This window comes from Trematosphaeria pertusa, assembly GCF_010094035.1.
Source record: "Trematosphaeria pertusa strain CBS 122368 unplaced genomic scaffold BU26scaffold_8, whole genome shotgun sequence".
Classification (NCBI taxonomy): Eukaryota; Fungi; Ascomycota; class Dothideomycetes; order Pleosporales; family Trematosphaeriaceae; genus Trematosphaeria; species Trematosphaeria pertusa.
In genome coordinates this window covers 105997-122899 of record NW_022987219.1, presented here as the reverse complement: position 1 = coordinate 122899, position 16903 = coordinate 105997, and the positions used below count along the sequence as shown (strand labels likewise).

General features: G+C 53.5%; 9 protein-coding genes across 9 annotated transcripts; 3 read left to right on the top strand and 6 right to left on the bottom strand.

Moving 5' to 3' along the window:
• Nucleotides 1-86: 86 nt before the first annotated feature.
• On the bottom strand, nucleotides 87-3697 carry BU26DRAFT_457791 (uncharacterized protein). The gene is made up of 2 exons (XM_033824953.1): nucleotides 3235-3697; nucleotides 87-3188 (listed from the first exon to the last, which is right to left on the bottom strand). Exons 1-2 carry the CDS (start codon nucleotides 3268-3270, stop codon nucleotides 252-254), a joined length of 2973 nt encoding a protein of 990 aa, XP_033682837.1. The 5' UTR covers nucleotides 3271-3697; the 3' UTR covers nucleotides 87-251.
• Nucleotides 3698-4709: 1012 nt separating this feature from the next.
• Nucleotides 4710-6280, top strand: BU26DRAFT_321407 (carbohydrate esterase family 16 protein). The gene is made up of 5 exons (XM_033822069.1): nucleotides 4710-5123; nucleotides 5174-5257; nucleotides 5305-5322; nucleotides 5371-5985; nucleotides 6053-6280. Exons 1-5 carry the CDS (start codon nucleotides 5008-5010, stop codon nucleotides 6189-6191), a joined length of 972 nt encoding a protein of 323 aa, XP_033682836.1. The 5' UTR covers nucleotides 4710-5007; the 3' UTR covers nucleotides 6192-6280.
• Nucleotides 6281-6403: 123 nt separating this feature from the next.
• On the top strand, nucleotides 6404-6936 carry BU26DRAFT_519643 (uncharacterized protein). The gene has a single exon (XM_033829112.1). It carries the CDS (start codon nucleotides 6765-6767, stop codon nucleotides 6927-6929), a length of 165 nt encoding a protein of 54 aa, XP_033682835.1. The 5' UTR covers nucleotides 6404-6764; the 3' UTR covers nucleotides 6930-6936.
• A 301-nt stretch (nucleotides 6937-7237) lies between these two features.
• Nucleotides 7238-8895, top strand: BU26DRAFT_519642 (glycoside hydrolase family 43 protein). Its single transcript, XM_033829111.1, has one exon. It carries the CDS (start codon nucleotides 7635-7637, stop codon nucleotides 8640-8642), a length of 1008 nt encoding a protein of 335 aa, XP_033682834.1. The 5' UTR covers nucleotides 7238-7634; the 3' UTR covers nucleotides 8643-8895.
• On the bottom strand, nucleotides 8721-9939 carry BU26DRAFT_321398 (uncharacterized protein). Its single transcript, XM_033822068.1, has one exon. It carries the CDS (start codon nucleotides 9675-9677, stop codon nucleotides 8799-8801), a length of 879 nt encoding a protein of 292 aa, XP_033682833.1. The 5' UTR covers nucleotides 9678-9939; the 3' UTR covers nucleotides 8721-8798.
• An 805-nt stretch (nucleotides 9940-10744) lies between these two features.
• BU26DRAFT_565260 (uncharacterized protein) lies at nucleotides 10745-11068 on the bottom strand (the record flags this gene model as incomplete). The annotated part of the gene is made up of 1 exon (XM_033833381.1): nucleotides 10745-11068. The coding sequence occupies one exon, from the start codon at nucleotides 11066-11068 to the stop codon at nucleotides 10745-10747; it is 324 nt and encodes a 107-aa protein (XP_033682832.1).
• A 722-nt stretch (nucleotides 11069-11790) lies between these two features.
• On the bottom strand, nucleotides 11791-13084 carry BU26DRAFT_531364 (cytochrome P450; the record flags this gene model as incomplete). The annotated part of the gene is made up of 2 exons (XM_033831022.1): nucleotides 11791-12021; nucleotides 12080-13084. 2 exons carry the CDS (start codon nucleotides 13082-13084, stop codon nucleotides 11791-11793), a joined length of 1236 nt encoding a protein of 411 aa, XP_033682831.1.
• A 116-nt stretch (nucleotides 13085-13200) lies between these two features.
• BU26DRAFT_386762 (uncharacterized protein) lies at nucleotides 13201-13431 on the bottom strand (the record flags this gene model as incomplete). The annotated part of the gene is made up of 1 exon (XM_033822650.1): nucleotides 13201-13431. A coding segment is annotated over one exon (231 nt), but the record flags the coding sequence as incomplete, so codon positions are not given.
• Nucleotides 13432-14107: 676 nt separating this feature from the next.
• On the bottom strand, nucleotides 14108-16510 carry BU26DRAFT_457782 (vanillyl alcohol oxidase; the record flags this gene model as incomplete). The annotated part of the gene is made up of 10 exons (XM_033824952.1): nucleotides 15884-16510; nucleotides 15800-15830; nucleotides 15717-15746; nucleotides 15636-15647; nucleotides 15352-15578; nucleotides 15188-15286; nucleotides 14963-15133; nucleotides 14671-14843; nucleotides 14468-14619; nucleotides 14108-14416 (listed from the first exon to the last, which is right to left on the bottom strand). Coding segments are annotated over exons 1-10 (1716 nt in total), but the record flags the coding sequence as incomplete, so codon positions are not given.
• Between the last annotated feature and the right edge of the window lie 393 nt (nucleotides 16511-16903).

Genomic DNA, 16903 nt, shown 5'->3' with positions numbered 1-16903 from the left:
GCTGGTATAGAAAATTCAAGAATCATCTTCACGTGCGTTTGCGATGTCCACTGCATGGGTTCTCGTGAAATTTTGGCTCGAATTGTGTGCAACAGAAGAAACCGATCTGGATTGTCATTGGATATCCTGCAACAAATGGAAACGACAAGTACCACCAGTCCAACCCCTACCCTTTTTCCTAATCTATGCGATTGTGCCATTCAACCCAACCCCACCATTTTCAAAACCAAAAAAAATAAGAGTACAAAGAACTACACCTGAAGAACTTCGGTAACACCGTCCCACTCGCCGCGCTCTCTCGACTCCCAATACCCGTCTTTCCCCCCGTTTAGTCTCCACACCTCCTCGTCCCCCAGCGCACTCGCCTCGGCAGCGCCCACCTTCGTGAACCACCGCGGTCGCCACTCCTCGCCGTGCTCCTCCATAATGCGCCTTCTGGCGCGCTGCCTCTCTTCTAACCTTGCCTTCAGTGCCTCCGCGCGGTCCATGTCTCCATCTTCGGCGGCGCGCTGATCGGGGCGTAGACGGCTGTCTGTGGGAGGGAGGTGCTCGGCTTCGATGGGGGTGATCTGATTCAGGGAGGCGGCAAAAGTAGTGAATCCGTAATGCTGCGTTGGTTTGTCGACGAGGTTGCCGATGCGCCAGACGGTTTTGCCGGTAGGTTGGCCGTTTGAGGTAAACTGCAGATCTTGCGTCCATTTCCCCTGCGCGCCCATGGGCAGGATAGAGCCCGTGTTGTCGAAGACCTGGACGGAGACATCTTCACTGCGGCCGGCGAACATACCGCCTGCCTTGAACGTGCAGACTGCTTTCGCGCCCGTGGTCTCGCTGATGATGGTCATGGTGCCCACGGGCTCGACGTATTTCTCGCCCGCGATAACGTTGCGCAGGAAGGAAGTTGCGATGGTCCAACTGTAGTGCTCGCCCGACGCATGGAGGAAAATGCGCACGCGACCGTCCGTGTTCAGTTCTGCACTCTTGCCCCAGAACTTTTGCAAAAGGTTGGGCGATTGGATGAAGGTCCAGTGCTGGGATTCTGCTTGGCAGGCCATGCGCACGGGGCGGTGGACTACTTTCTCGGCGATGAAACGGTAGCCTTTGTCTTCGCGGACGAGCTCGAAGGTTTCACCGAGCATAGGGTTGAAGGGTTTGCGGGTCGCGCGTTCTTTGACGCGGGCGTTGCTGAAGGAGGAGATGGCGAAGGCGGCCATGTAGACGAGGCGTTCTCCTGATTCTGCAGAGGCGTTTACAGCTGCGTCCAGAAGCTCGCTGTATTCCAGCTGTTCTGCCAGACGTTGGAGGGCGGAGGTGGGTTCGTTGGAGGTTACGGGCATAGCGATGGTTGAGAGGTCCTTTCCGACGTTCTTGCGTAGGAAGGCTATCAAGCTGGGTGGTTGCGACTTTGCGGCAGGGACATTAGCCCGACGCTGAACAGGTTTTAGTGGTAAGGGTGATAGAGATTTCGGTTTTGTGGGGAATAACGAAGGGACTTCGCGAGACATGCGCTTCTCAAAGAATCCAGCGCCTTCGTTTTCCGATGAAGATTCAGACTCGCCATCTGATACATCATCACGCTCCTGTTCCTCTTCGCTGTCGCGCCGAATGGTCAGGAGCTGGGACTTGACGGTGTCCCCATCGGTGGCGTCGAAGAACTCGTCCGCAGACTCCTGCGAGTCGAAACTGCGTCTTGAGGAGACAGTCGAAAGAGGCGCCGGCATGCGTCTTTGCCGACTCTCAGCCAGAAGCTCGCTGAACTCTTTGACGACCACATCTAGGTCGCGAAGTAGGGCCATGCAGTGATCATGGACACCATCTTCTTGTGGCTGGTGTGTACTCAGGTGGCCATGTCGTTTTGGTACAGATAGATTTCCGTTCGGTAGGGGTGGGACTGGAGGAATAGCGCCCGGAGATGCGATAGCGGTCTGAGCAGAAACGCTTCTCCGAAACAAACTCGACGGACTATGACCGCCAGAGCTGCTGGCTTTTCGTTTCCAAAAGGCCTTTCTGCCGTCGCCCTTGTCATCATGAAAGTAGTCAACCAAATCCCCCTCGGAGGGGCTTGGTGACAAGCTATCTTGCACTTTGCTTATTCCCAGGCCTGGCATGGACTGGTACTTAGGGTCTGTGTCCTGTGCGAGTCTCCTTACGGCATCTCTTGTGCCTGCAATTCTGCCCACCAGAGCTTCCACTCTTGCCCATTCGTTCTCTTCCGTCTCGTTTACGGCATGCGGTGCTCGACATTGTTTATCCGGAATCTGCAGCGTTGGTGAAGCTAAGGCCCCCGCAGTCCGAGACGCTCGGTCTAGGGCGTCTCTCCACATATTGAAATCCTTAGCGTTATTTGCGCGGAGATGCCACACTTCGGCGCCTGAGTCGACTGAAATCTCCCTCGACTCTTCGTTTGCTCCAACAGCGGCCAGCGAGAGAGGAATTGCGCCGCGCAAGGCTGAAGAATGATCATTTCGGTAGTAAGATAGCGTAGATGATGTGAAGTCTAACGAGAAGAAACGCCTCGCATATCCCTGGTTCCTCTTCCTTCTTTTCTTCTGCAGTACGCCTGTGAGGAAGCTGGAGCTCACAGAGGCAGCGTTGGTGGAGGGGTGTGAGGATTTAGGGCGATCGGTGAGTGTAGACTGCGGTAACGATTCCGAGGAGTCCGCAACCGGCCCTAGACCTGGGCTTGACTTCGCTCCGAGACTGATCGAGCTCGCTCCTGCTAAATTCTGGGCGTAGTGCATGTGGTGACCAGACTTGGGCGGCGCGTTCGTGGGGTACGTCATCAGCACGAATGTCGCTGTTTTCGACACCGTCTTCGAAAAGGTGTTGTCGAACACCAGCCCATACATGCCGCCTTCGCCCTCGGGTACATCCCATGTCCCCATGGACACCTTGTCAGCCTCGCATTTTCCGACCCAGTGCACCTGCTTCAGCCCAATTGCCGATAGCTTCTCGGCTACAAATGTTTTGTCATTTCGCGAGGTTGAGCCGCCGCGGCCGCGTGCACCGGGGACTTCGAGGGCGGGCGTAGGAGGAGGTTCGAAGGTCGCGGTAGAGGTCAGGTTCGGTGCCACGCCGTTGGGCGCTCCAGGGTGCTTAAAGACACCGAAGTTAATCGACTTCTTATGCGGCTGTATGCTCCACGAAATGGTGTGTCCAGCAGAGACGTTTACCCAGCGAACAAGGTATGACTAGCAAATGTTAGGCTTGAATGATGCGGCGGGGAAGAGGACATGCCTTGCTGTGGACCTCGAGTTGCTCCATGCCAGCCATTTCTTCGAGGCCGAGTGGTCGCGACTATTCAGTCGTGGTGGGGCCCTTCTTAACCTGGGGCACAGCGGATGCCTGGGGCCTGGGCTACGGGCAGCTGTGGTGAACAGGCTAGCGAATGGCGGCGCAAGCGGCGATTTGAGCGGCGGTCCACGTCACCGTCCCTTCACATAGCAGGACAGCAAAAGGATACGTCTTGTCGCGAATACTCGGGCGATATACGCTCCAATGGCCGGCTGGCAGAAACCTGCTGTTCCAAGGTCGCGCCTGCGGGCTCGGGGACCAGTTACGGCCGACGAGCGCACGACGGCGAGATGGCGGGCAGCGGAAGTCGCGGGCGTCTCGCGGCGTCCTCGGTGCGCGATTTTCCGAGCGGTAAGAAGGTCTCTGGTCTGAGAAAGCCAGCTGTAGAATGCCGGCTGGGCGGTCGGGGTGCCTTCATAATATCGCTGCGACGCCGTCCCTCTGCGCCGTGCGGCTGGGAACGTGCAACGTCCGCTCGCATCCCTGTCGCTCAGCCTTACGCCACCCTCAGCAGTGTCAGCCCCCCGTCAGCCACACCATTATTCACCCCGGCCTCCGCATTTAGATGCGCAACTCAGCAACTCATCGACGACGCTTTCCTCTATCATCAACGCCCCCCGGCCTTCTCCTTCCTGGGCGGTCCGAGAGCACGTGGAATTCCCACGTGTGTGCACGCTAACCTGTGACGGCGGACCCCCACACGCGCATCACACGCTCCACCAGTTGCCCCAAGATGAAAAGCCGATCTGTTCGGATGGCCATATGCCGTTCGAGACGTCGCGACAATGGGTTTCCTTGCTCCAGTCGGCGCCCTCGGTCTTTTCTTTCGATTCAGTTATCCATCCGGCCTTTCCGCCCTTTGGGGCCCATAGATGATTTGTCTTCTAGACTCTTGTGCCCTATCTCATGACAACCGGCGCAATCAAATCCCCGACCCGCAAGCTCCGCGACGGCGTCGGAAGGACCTACCTGTACCTCGTGCGAGGTGCAACCCACGGAACGACCTGCGATGGCATCGTTTCCGGCCAGACTTTGGAATCACGCTCCAGGGCGTTACTCCAATTACAGATATCTGATCCTGGAGATCACATCTGCGATCCGTCCAGAGCAGAGGCGTAGAATTGCGCGCCCGAGGTAGATTGCATGGTATGCGTAGCTTTCCTTGACCTATACAGCTCTCGAGGCTTTCTATCTACCGACGGGCCGTGTAACGTCATTACTGGCTTGGCCGGAGCTTCAACGCACACTGTGCTTCAACTGCTCCACTAGTCGAGAACTCTCCCATGGTGGAGAGAACCTCACAGAATAATTTCTCCATCTTTCTCTTCTCCAACAATTGCCCTATCTAGCATCGACATGACGCCTTTCCCTTCCAGACACGGAAACGGAGCTCCAAGCGCTAGATCGCACTTGCATTTGCGTCCCGCATAACGTCGATCTAAAACACCCGCATGGCGCGACGAACAAGCTTTTCCATTTGTTCTTCGATCATTCCACGCGTCTCCCTAGCGTTTCCCCTCAATATGTAGAATACCCCACAGATTAGTGGTGCGTATAGTTTAATCTATTCTACCGGGTTCTCTCCCGTCATGGACCAGATAGAGCCGCAATCCTGGATAGCCTGGTACTGCTATATTTCCATCGTGCGTACTTAAGTCAAAATGTTCCCTTTGATGTTTGGATTGTTCCGTTTTGCTGCTGTTGACTCCGAGCATCATGGTCAAGTCGATTGTTGTCGCTCTTTCGCTGGCGAGTCTAGGGCTTGCCGCGCCGTTCCCGGCGAATGCGTCAACCTGGTCCGGATGGAAGAATGTCAAGTACATGTTTGTTTTGTAAGTAACTGGGAGCCTTCACTTCGCACAGAACGCTAATCATATCTTAGTGGCGACTCGTACACCCAGACCGGCTTTGATGTCAACGGAACGCAGCCGAATCCCTCAAATCCCATGGGAAATCCACCGTATCCGTAAGTTTCCTATCTCTAACTGATTACATATACTAACAATAGCCCAGAGGATGGACATCGTCAAAGTAATTCCTCCATCACAAGCGCGCTGACCTGCACTGATAGTTAAGCAGCGGTCCGAACTGGGTCGGCTTCCTCACAACCACGTACAATGAAAGCTACCTCCAAACGTACAACATGGCCTATGGAGGCGCCACTGTCGACAGCGCGATCGTAGTACCATACGCGCCGACCGTCATCTCCATGAAACAGCAAGTCCAGGACCAGTACCTTCCCACTTACGGCTCCCACCCTTCCTCCGCTCCTTGGACCGCCTCTGACTCGCTCTTCGCATTCTTCATCGGTATCAACGACGTTGGCAATTCGTGGTGGCTGGCCAATGCTACCGCCATCCAGGACCAGATCTTCGCTGTGTACGACGGGTTGCTGGAGCAGGTGTACGAGACGGGCGCACGCAACTTTTTGTTCCTGTCTGTTCCGCCGGTTAATCTTGCGCCGTTGACGCTGCAGAGTGGGAACTGGTCGATTGAAAATGAGGGCAAGATGCTTGAGACGTGGAACGCGAAGCTGAAGAACATGACGGACAAGTTCAGCGCACGGCACGACTCCGCGAACATGTTCATCCACGATACGCATGGCGCGTACGCTGCGGCGCTCGAGGATCCGACCGTCTTCCCGCAGACGAGTGGGATCAAGAACACAACCGGCTATTGCGAGGCTTATGCGAAGTAAGTTTTTCTCCTTCCCGGTTCATTCAACATGCGTCTGGTCTTTCAAAAGCTGACAAGCATACAGTGGCGCGCCTACATGGTACTATTCCAGCCCTAACTGCAGCTACCCCGTAAACGAGTACTTCTGGCTCAACAATCTGCATCCTACTTTCCCGATGCATAACGCGACGGCGGCGTCGATTGTGGAGTACTTAGACCCGTGAACTAGGGCCGTTCAGAGCAGCAGAACCGGACTCAGAACTTTCTTGTACATACTTGATAGCAAAATCCATATATCCGTTCACTCACAGCGCGTGCTACTATGTCCCAGTTTCTCTCATAATAACTTATGCCTTACTAGTATTCACTGGTAGAGACGTTCGGAAGCTTGCCGCGCTCTCCCAGCGCCTGTAAAAGAGCAAATAGATTACTCAGTCTGCACAGAACGAGCACAACAGCGCGCAAGACCAACTACTCAACCCACCCAGCATCTATCTTGACGTCTCCTCTTCCTCAAACCTTTCTACAACTGAGCGAAGTACAACAACATACCCCGCCAAACACCTACAGGACGTCTCCATTCATCCCTTCTCTAACGTCAAAACACCCCAGACCAACCGGCTCCATACACCCCACTCCACCACACGGCCACCCAAGACAACCAAGCCACCCAAAACAACACCAACGCGACCACTGCCTCCTCCCCACGGACCCTCACCTCCCTCCTCTCCAACAACCTAGCCGCCCCTATATACGCTCCCCACGGCGCCACCTGCGGCATCTGCCGCGCGCCCTTCATGTTCAACGGCGAGCACAAACCCGTACAGGCCGTCGGCTGCGCGCCTTGTAAGGTCCATGTGTTTGGGGCGAAGCGTCTGCAGGAGCGGATTGCGAGTGAGAGCGATGAGGCGAACCGATACCCCGTGTGTGGGACGGTGTGGTTTGAGCCGGGGGCGGTGTAGTGGCGGGTTTGCATGGGAAATTGGTGCGGGAGGTAGTGTGCATTTGAGGATGCTTGGTTATCAGGAGTCTCGCTCGTGCATCCGTTGCGTTGGTTTTTCTGGTGATTTGGAGGTCTGCTTTACCTATGACGGATAGCTAGTCATACGCTTTTACAATCCAGCTCGGACACTTGTCGTTTTCGTGTGCCATTTGTTCTATCGATCTGCTTAGTCATGGCTTGAGTGAATTGAGAAGCACGTGCATTCGCGAGAAGTCGCGTCACCATGCATCCTTCCAAAATCGCACCACTGCGCTCGGAAAGCCATCGGTCTCCTCAGCAGTTCCTCTGAGGCCACGCGCTTAGGTATTTCTGCCCGATCTCTCCGGCAACCCGAGGCATTTCTCTTTTCAGCGGGGCATCGCTGCAGCGGTTGAATTGGCGGTTAAACCCAGCCCGTCTACCTCGAACCTCCGACCCTCTTTTGTCCTCGAAGACGATCTTGATCCTTCGCAACCACCGCACTCATGACCTCACCTGATGAAGCTTGAGACTCCCAAGCCTCCGGGCTGCGCCTTCCGATGGCTAATATGGCTAAATTGGAGGCGCTCTTGAGCCTCGCCGTGGGGCAGCTTCTTAAAGACTTCGCGACGCCAGTGGGCAGCGGCATTGATCCATTGCTACTTACAACACATTTACAAGATAGAATTGACAGAGCAGAGCAGCCATGGCCGACAAAGACCCCATCGTAACCCACGTCTACACCGCCGACCCCTCCGCGCATGTCTTCAACGGCAAGCTCTACGTCTACCCCTCCCACGACCGCGAGACGGATATCAAGGACAATGACAATGGCGACCAGTATGACATGAGCGACTACCATGTCTTCAGCATGAAGGAGGTGGGCGGGCCTGTTACAGACCACGGCGTCGCGCTTAAGGCGGACGACGTACCCTGGGTCTCGAAACAGCTGTGGGCACCAGATGCGGCGGCGAAGAACGGGAAGTACTACCTGTACTACCCAGCCAGGGACAAGGAGGGCATCTTCAGGATTGGCGTAGCTGTAGGGGACAAGCCCGAAGGCCCGTTCAAGCCAGAGCCCGAACCCATCAAGGACAGCTTCAGCATCGACCCCGCGAGCTTCGTGGACGACGACGGCCAGGCATATCTCTACTTCGGCGGTCTCTGGGGTGGACAACTCCAATGCTACGCCAACGGCGCCTTCGACAGCACCCAACTCGGCGCCAATGAGCCCTCAGATGGCGCCGCGCTCTCCGCCAAAGTCGCCAAGCTGAGCGACGACATGCTCTCGTTCGCCTCGCCCGTCACCGACGTCGTGATCCTAGACGCCTCTAGGTCCCCCATCCCCGCCTCCGACCACGACCGGCGCTTTTTCGAAGCCGCGTGGATGCACAAGTATAAGGGGAAGTACTACTTCAGCTACTCCACCGGCGACACGCACTTCCTGTGCTACGCGATCGGCGACAGCCCGCTAGGTCCGTTTACGTACGGCGGGAGGATACTGGAGCCGGTCATTGGGTGGACGACACATCACTCCATTGCGGAGTTTAAGGGGAAGTGGTATCTGTTCTATCATGACAGTACGTTATCTGGCGGCAGGAATCATTTGAGGTGCGTCAAGATTAGAGAGATTGTGTATGATGCGGAGGGGAAAATTAGGTTGAAGGACCCGCAGCCGCAAATTGAGCCGCCCAAGGCGAGGCTGGAGGATTAGACGGCGCAGCAGAATGGAACGCATTCTTCATCCTGCCTCACGGCCAGGTGTTTGGGGTATACTCCGTATTAGTACGTTCGTGTCAACATCGCTCCCTCTGAAGCTATCCGGCAAAGCGTACACTTTCCCCGACCTTATCCCTAAGCCCTCCTCCAGCTACGCTCTAAAGCCCCGCCCATACCCAGCGCTCCCTCCTCCCCCAAGACACCGTATCAGCCGCCAAGCCGATCGCACCTGCCCCTTCTGCCTCTCCTCATCCATCCTCTTCCGCTCGCGCTCAGTCTCGACCCTTCTTCTCTCCTCAAGATCCCCCTCCCACCTCTCCTTCCTCTCTTTGTGTTCTCTCCTCGCCTGCTCTCTTTCCTCTTGCTCCCTCAACCTTTTAGCTTCCGCTTCCTGCCTGCTAAGCACCTTTTGCAGTTTCTCGAGCCTGCTTGCTTTGCTCTCGCAGGACGCACATCCCTCGCACCGCTCCTTCCTCGCGAGCTGCACCATCACATCCTCCCTTGCGCGCTCGAGATGCAGCTGAGAGGCGACGTTCGTAGACTGTGATGAAAGACCTCGGGAACCGCCATGCTTCTTCAAATCACCCTTCTCACATTTCGCCTTCTTCTCAAGTGGCTTCTTCACCTCCTCAACCGCCGTCCCTCGCAGCCACCCAACCGTTCTATCCCCGCTCTCCAAAAACCCCGCATTCACCTTCCTCACGCTCCCCTTGCTCAGCCTGTCCTCCACCCTCCTGACTACCACGCTCCGCAGACTCTCTCTGAACACGGGTCTCCTGCACTCGGCGTATGCATTGTACAGGCAGAGCGCGTAGGCGGGGGATATGTGGTTTGGCCGCGTCATTTTTAGGGGCACGCGCTCGGGCGCGGGTGCGTGCTTCAGGAGGCGCCGCATGGCAGCTTCGTAGGCGGCGGGGGTGTCCATGGCTGGTGGTGTCTTGGGGGACTCCTGGCGGGGCGTGGCGAAGGTGGCGCCTGGGGTGATGGGGGGCAAGGAGAAAGTGGTGTTTTGGTTTGGGATGGGGTGCATTTGGTGTTGTGGTGCTGTGGGATGGAGGATAGAGGGTGTGAGAGTGAGAGTGAGGATGGAGAGATGGAGGGCTAGGAGCTGTGGGATGCTGTTATAGCACTAAGGGGATGGATGGTGCTGTGGTTGAGAAAATTCGCGTGTACGGTTCTGAATCTCAGGGTAAGTGCACGCGAGACGACGTCGTGGACAACGGATGCCAGAACCATGGTTGGATAGTCAAGGATGAAAGCCGTACCCGATTGGGCTATAGACAGAGCAGAGCAGCACAAATTCTGAAGTAACGATTCATAGGAAGAATACCGAAAGATGTAGCGCGTAGCTGATAATGGTAGAAGGCATCTCATCAAACGCGCACGTCGGCAAGTTGAACCAACTTGGAAAGTTTTCGTTGATATCTATGCGGACTTTTCCTGGCTCTCATGTCGATCCGCCAAAAAAAAAAAGAAAGAAAAGAAAGAAGAGCAGATGCTTCCGATACGCCTGCTAAAACGAGACGCCTCCGGTGGTTCAGGTCTTCAATGCAAGCCATTTGGCCAGGACATTAAGCCATTGTGGGCACCCGCCCCATCAAAGCAGCCTGGAAGGCAAATGGAAGAGAGGAAGGATTCCTAGGCTCAGAACCGGGTATGCTGACCTGAATAGAATGGAGACAATGAGCATAAAAAGGAGCCAGAAGAACGCTCGTCCATGACGGATACTGTCCAAAAGCCTGGGGCTCCTTTTCCATGACTTCTTCTGTATGCATCTTAGCGTCCGGATTCATTGTGTTCTTCGTCTAGTACGTCCAAACTCGTCAATGTCACAGGCTAGTTGGAAACGGGGACAGCGCCAGCTCGTCCATGCTCCCTGGAAGTTCTTCAGCCAGCAATGCATCCCGGGCTTACTGCCCTAGTCGAGCCTTCGCGATGCTTTGCCCAACAAGCGTCGTGCCATCTCTAGCCGCCTTCCTCTTCACTTGGGGGTCCTTCGCCTTCTCTGTCGGCGCAAATATTCAATATCCGCTGGTCTACTTAGGAAGCTTTCTGCTGTGAAGCCGCAAGCTAGTCGCGCTGAGTCTTCAGCTGCAGCTATAGGTACTTGACAGTCTCCTCAGCAGTGTCAGGCCGCTTTCTCTCCATAACCATCTTAATCTTAAGCGCCTTCTTATCAGCAAGGTCATGCTTATAGTTCTTCTCCCGCTCGGCGAATTCCGTCTTAAGGGTCTTGATGTTGTCTTCTGCCTTCTCCGACTGCCTCCCCAACTCATCTTGAAATTTGTGTGTAAGGTTTTTCAACTCCTCTTCTGCCTCGTCCGCCCTCGTCTTCTCCTTGGCCAGCTCCTTTTGGGTTGTGGCCAGTTCCCGTTTGGAAGCTTCAAGCTCTTCAGCGCCGTTCTCGTTTTCATTGTACATCCGGAGCGCCTTTTGGTTAGGCCTTCTCCGCGTCCTCTGTCTGCTCTTCCAGATCTGGCCGGGTCTCTTGGCAATTGCTGGATGGCGCCTTCCCGGTTACTGCTTGGATCCAGGATCTGCGGGTGTGTACTAACATGCCCTCTCTCTGGTGGCAGCGTCCAAATCCGTCGTAGTGGAACGGAAACCTGTAAAAGCATGCTTTAATGGGTTCCCTTCTGCCTCCAGTCCCAACAATAGTGATATCCGAGGATCCTATGAATTGCCCCTTGACGCATTTCGATACGATAGATTGCTCGTAGGACACACCCTGTAGGCAGGCAAGCGGGGATTCTGATTTTTGTTTTCTACTTCTTTACCTCAATTTGGAGCTCCCTTTTGTACGCAAAATTGAGCTTTAGAAGGGGGTAATGTGACAAGAGCGTTCCGCGTCACATGCTTTGCATCAGCTTTCAGCCTCGCGCCTCGCTCCTTGACAAGGGGTATATCTTCTAGCCTTCGAAGCAGCCCTCCTGCTCTTCAGTTCAATATATTTGCGTCACATCTACTCTTGTTTGACACTTGAGCATGCCGACCGTGACAAGAAGTGCACGAGTTCCAGGTCATACCATGATGCTGGAGATTGATTGCTTATAAGAGAAGACATCAAACTTCGTGTCAATTTCACGCTGTCCATTGGTACATACTGGGTAGTAGATCCGCCATGTTACAACTACCTAAAATGTTCACGAGACCAGGCTGTCATTGCCACTGTCGGGTTCGGAAGTCTTGGGCTTCCTCCGGCTGACCTTGATCCAAAATTTCGTCTGGAGAGCGAACCACTGGGTTTTTGTAACCCAAGGTTGCTCATGGTTTACTAATTCGGCATCGAAGTGGCGGAAAAACTGAGCGGTGAACTTATACATCTCCACAGTGGCAAGATTCTTCCCAACACAGCTTCGGTTTCCCATCCCAAACTGTATCCGTCAGTAACAAAACTCTTCCCAACGCGACAAGGTAGGGGGGTCGTCTCACAGTGGTTAGAAGTAAATTTCTCTCCTTGATAGCTCTCTCTTCCTCTTTGCTGCTTGCGATCCAACGGTCCGGCCTCCATTCGTCGGCATCATCCCCAAAAATATCCTTTGATCTGTTCATCGACGCAGGACTTATACCACAACAGGTTCCTACCGGCAGGTAATACGGGCCGATTTGAATACCACCTTTAGGAACATACCGCGGCAACTGATATTGAATGGATGGATGAAGCCTTGTGCTCTCCTTGATGACAGCAGAGAGAAACGGCAATTTTTCCGCCTCCTTGAAGCCGATTTCCAGGCCGTCACCCAGCCCAAGCTTTTGGTAAGCTTCCTCAATCTCCCTTTGCAGGCGCTCTTTCTGTTCCGAGTGGAGAAGTAGAGCACCGAGGATGGCCAAGATTCCGATGGTAGTGGTATCCGCTCCGGCTCCCAGAATATTAACGCCTTCAATCATGACATCGCCCTTTTTGACAGGATGTCCTCTCACGTCTTTAGCTTCAACAAAGCGTTGAAGCATATCCCGCCGTCGATCCCCTAGCCCGTTGTTTAGTCGCTCATCCACTCGCTTTTCGAGCCACTCGAGGAAGACTGAGAATGCGTTCATTCGCGTTCCTCCAAAGCTCTTTATCGCCCACTGAGCCAGCCTGTTGTTGAACCAGAACATCTGCAGAGGCACGTTTCCCATATTTGCCATGAGGTAGAACCCGTCGTGGATGGACCCAATGATGCCACCGACGTCTCGGCCTTGCTCGATGAATCCCAATTTTCCGCCCATGGCGAGCTGTCCCACCACGTCAAAAGCAAAGTAATTTGCCCACTGATGCATGGGTATAGGCTCTCCTGAATCAGCGAATCGGCCGAACTGTTGCCAACATTCGTCTGCGACTTTCTGGACCAGAGTCTCCATGGCAAGAATTGAAGTCATCGAATAAGCGCCGGAGACGCGCGAGCGAAGATGACGATGAACCTTTGGATCCGTAGCCGAGAAGAAGCTGACAGTCATGTTGGGAATCTTCCATGTGTCATACCAATTGGTCTGAAAGTATGGGATTTAGAAGAGCGTCGCATTAAGAGCGGATTGGGGGTAGTACTTGCCTTTAGTATATGCGTCCCATGGCCGTAAAGTTTCTTGAGTGCCCCGGCATCAACGAAGCTGATTTCGTTGGGTGCAATTCGAACGACATTGCCATATTTTTGATGAAGGCCGAGGATATCATCGTGCCAGCTTCCTCTGAAGTACCTGATATTGCGCCAGGCTTGACTGAACTTTGCCAGAAACGGTCCCGGTACGCCCCTCAGCGGATGTAGATAACATTGATAAAGATTATTGACTACCCAGAGAGCAATGAAGGTGGCGATCAAATTCTGCGATCGGAAAAGCCACGGCAGAGTGGATAGGGATAGTAACGAGTCAGGAACCGTTGGAAGGTCAAGAGGAGATGATGTCGCATTGTCCATGGTTGGAAACGAGTTGAGTCGGTGTGATTTAGTGGTATTCGCCGAGTGTGCTAACGGGATCGATATAAACTATCCGCTCCCCGCTCATCCTCCGAGGCGGATGGATGGGTGTGGGGGCGGCACCGCGCCAGTACGCCATTCGGGACCAAGCCTGTGGGGTATTTTCCTATTCGACCTTCAAACTGTATCCGCAACTTGGATAACCATCCATGTTCATGCGGTGAAAACGTGCGCTTTACTGGAATCAGCTGCACTCGCCCGCAACCAAATCGTGCCAGAAAATCTTCACCAATGCACAGGGTAAGTGTGGGGTGAGACCCGCGACCACTGGCTTCATGGGGACTTGACCTCCGCTTAATTCCGCGGAAGGTCTACAGGAAGTGTACCGTGTTTCAAGTCTCGAGCAGTAATGCTGTGGGCGTAAATAATATCAATATTTGGCCACACGCACGTTATTTCACGGTCACGCGAGCTCTTTTGAAGTACATATTTGAGTATAGAGTTCAAACCAGATTATCTACGCCAGCATGATGACCGATCAATTTTGTGCCTCAGAGTTTGCCTTTGGCCATCGGCTCGGGCTCGCTCTCGTCGAGCACCCAAGCTTGCTTGTCATATTGCTGGGGCCATATACCATTCTTACCAGGTGCCAATATTCCGTTAGGATCCAACGCATTCTTGATCTTTTCATTAAACTTCATTTGGGCATTGTCGTTGAAGCTGTAAGTGTTCGCAATCTGGTCCATGAGCGCGATGTGTGTCCTATATTCGCCCCAACCGTAGGCCGCGCAGTCCTTTATCAACGTTCGAATCAACCATCGGGCCTTGTGTCGGGACTCGGGATCTTCTCGATCGAAGACGATGCATACGATATGGTCTACAGACAATGAGCATCATAGGACGGTAGTGAATGGCTTAGCAAACTCACGCATCTCTCGCATTCCGATTGTGAATGTGCCGATGAAGTCGAGACCAGCTTGCGCACAACGGCTCTTGGTTACTTCGTATTGGAGGTTTGCTTCCTTCCCAGAAATCTTCGTAATGGGAGAGAAGAACAAATGGGCTCCATTCGGCAGCCAACTGTGACAAATCAGATACATGCATATCGGCCTGAGTTGCGAAAGCTCGTACTTGACCCATCGTAGCTCATCAATTGTCGGTATCCCCTGCAGTGTCTTGGATCTCGTGCGCAGAACACTGAATGGTTCATTACGTTCTTCGGGCAGGAAGAACTTCGAGCCGGGGACTGCGAGGAAGGCCTTCTTGATGGTTTCCAGGAGGATGTTGCGAATCGGCTCTGGCCCCTATTTGCGCACACCAAAGTTAGCGTGGCTGGACAACACTCGGTGGTAGAATTGTTCGTCGGTGAGGGCGAAACAGTAGCAGGGGAATAATTGAGAACAAATTCATAAGAAAGACGGACATAGACAGCACCATAAAAATTCCATCGGCCAAGGTCTAGACGCTTCGCAATATCGTCTAGCTCAGCATCATTCAACAGACCCTCCTTCTGCGTATACGACGACTTGTTGCCTGCGACAGCTGCATCCAAAAGGATGTGGCGTAACGTCGGCACATTTTGCAGGACCATTTGCTGCGTAAAGATGGTTCGTTAGCCGCATACGCATTAAAACGAAGCGTCGCCTACCAGTCGGAGCGGCCGAATGATGTCCACGATAGCCTCAAGGTCATCGTCTCGAGGAAATGTGATCATGTATGCCTGGTAACCACCAGGATTTGGCATCAACTACAGACTTGTAAGCGCGAGGTGACAGAGGGCAGGTGGGACTTGGAATGTGCGTAAAGACGGACCCAGATACCCATTTTAACCACAATACCTAAGCTGCTCTGCGTGAAAATGCCGTCGTTGTATGGGCCGAAACCGTAATTGAAGAGTTGCCAGCAGCGATTACCAGGTTGTTCGTGAGGTGGAACGCCAGGCTTTTCTATCGTCGGGTCCGGAAGTGCTCCCATTCCAGTCCGCATGAGCTCGCCGTCAGGAAGGATAACCTCGAGGCCGCAATGCATCATCCAATGATCTTCGCACAGTTATATCTAAGCTCTAGGCCAGCAGAAGATACAATAAATTTACTAACCTCCATAAGGCGCTACCGTAAGGCAGGGAAGTCAGCAAAAATAACCAACAAAAGGCCACTGGGCATTGAGGGTAAACTTACTGTAGCCAACTCCGCGTTCGAGAGCATTCCCTGTCGCCTCCTTAGCAGAGTTCGCTTGCATTTAGGGTAAGAAGTAGATATACCGATGATCGAGCCTCCGCCGAGATCTGGAACCTGCTGTATGTCAGAGAATGTTTTAGTTAAACGGGACAGTAGCTGGCTCATACGTCGACCCAAAGATGTTCCCTCAGATTGTTTTTCATGAGGTACTCATGTAGATCCATGAAGGTAACGCCCGGCTCCACAAGCGCATACGCTCCCTCGACGTTCACATCCAAGATCTTGTTCAAGTGCTTGCCGAGGTCCATTGCAATGCTTCCCGATACTCTGGGCGCGGTGCCGCCGTAGCCCGTATTACGGCCGACAGAGTAAGGCCATAGTGGCATAGAGAACTCATTGCACAGGCGCACAATGCTCTGCACTTCGGGCGTGTCGCGGGGCCAAATGACAGCGGAAGCAACGAAAGCGTCGCGTTCGAACAGGGAGTGCATGTCGTGCGCCTTGCACGGGTTCATATAGTCGCCATCGATTAGCTCAGTTGACTTCGAAATGATTGCGAGATTCTCTTCGCCGCACAAACTTTTGGCGCGTAAACAGAATTCTTGGAATTTGATCAATGTTGTGTTGGGGGGAAGGCAACGGGGTTCCATGCTGACGGCTCTGGATGGGACTGAAGGCATTGGAGTCTCTGGCACAACGCGATGATGGAGATTAAAATCCTCGAGATGGGGCACGAACTGGCACGGCTATGTAGGCACAATCTCAGCTGATAATCATGGTCAAGTCGCAATTGCACCAACCAAGAGGTTCTCTGCATAGCGGAAGAAGTCCACTTCGAACTGCGAGAGTGGGGTATTCCCCGCCTTTTGCCAGTGCGTTTCCGTACTAGTTACATAATTTGCGCACCCTAACTACAAACGAAAGCCCCACACAAACGAACGCCCCAAAAATGCTAAGAAAGAAAATTAACAAGTTTTTCTTAAATAACTAACGTACTTCACAAGCGAACAGCCCACGAATTTCTTGGCAAGAAAATTAACGAAAATCAACAAGTTTTTCTTAAATAACTAACGTACTTCACAAGCAGGCTGGTTACACAAGCGAGCTGGTCACTTTCTCTTGGCAACGAAAATCAACGAAAATTAACCTGTTTTTCTTAAATAACTAAGCGAAACCTTAATATTTTT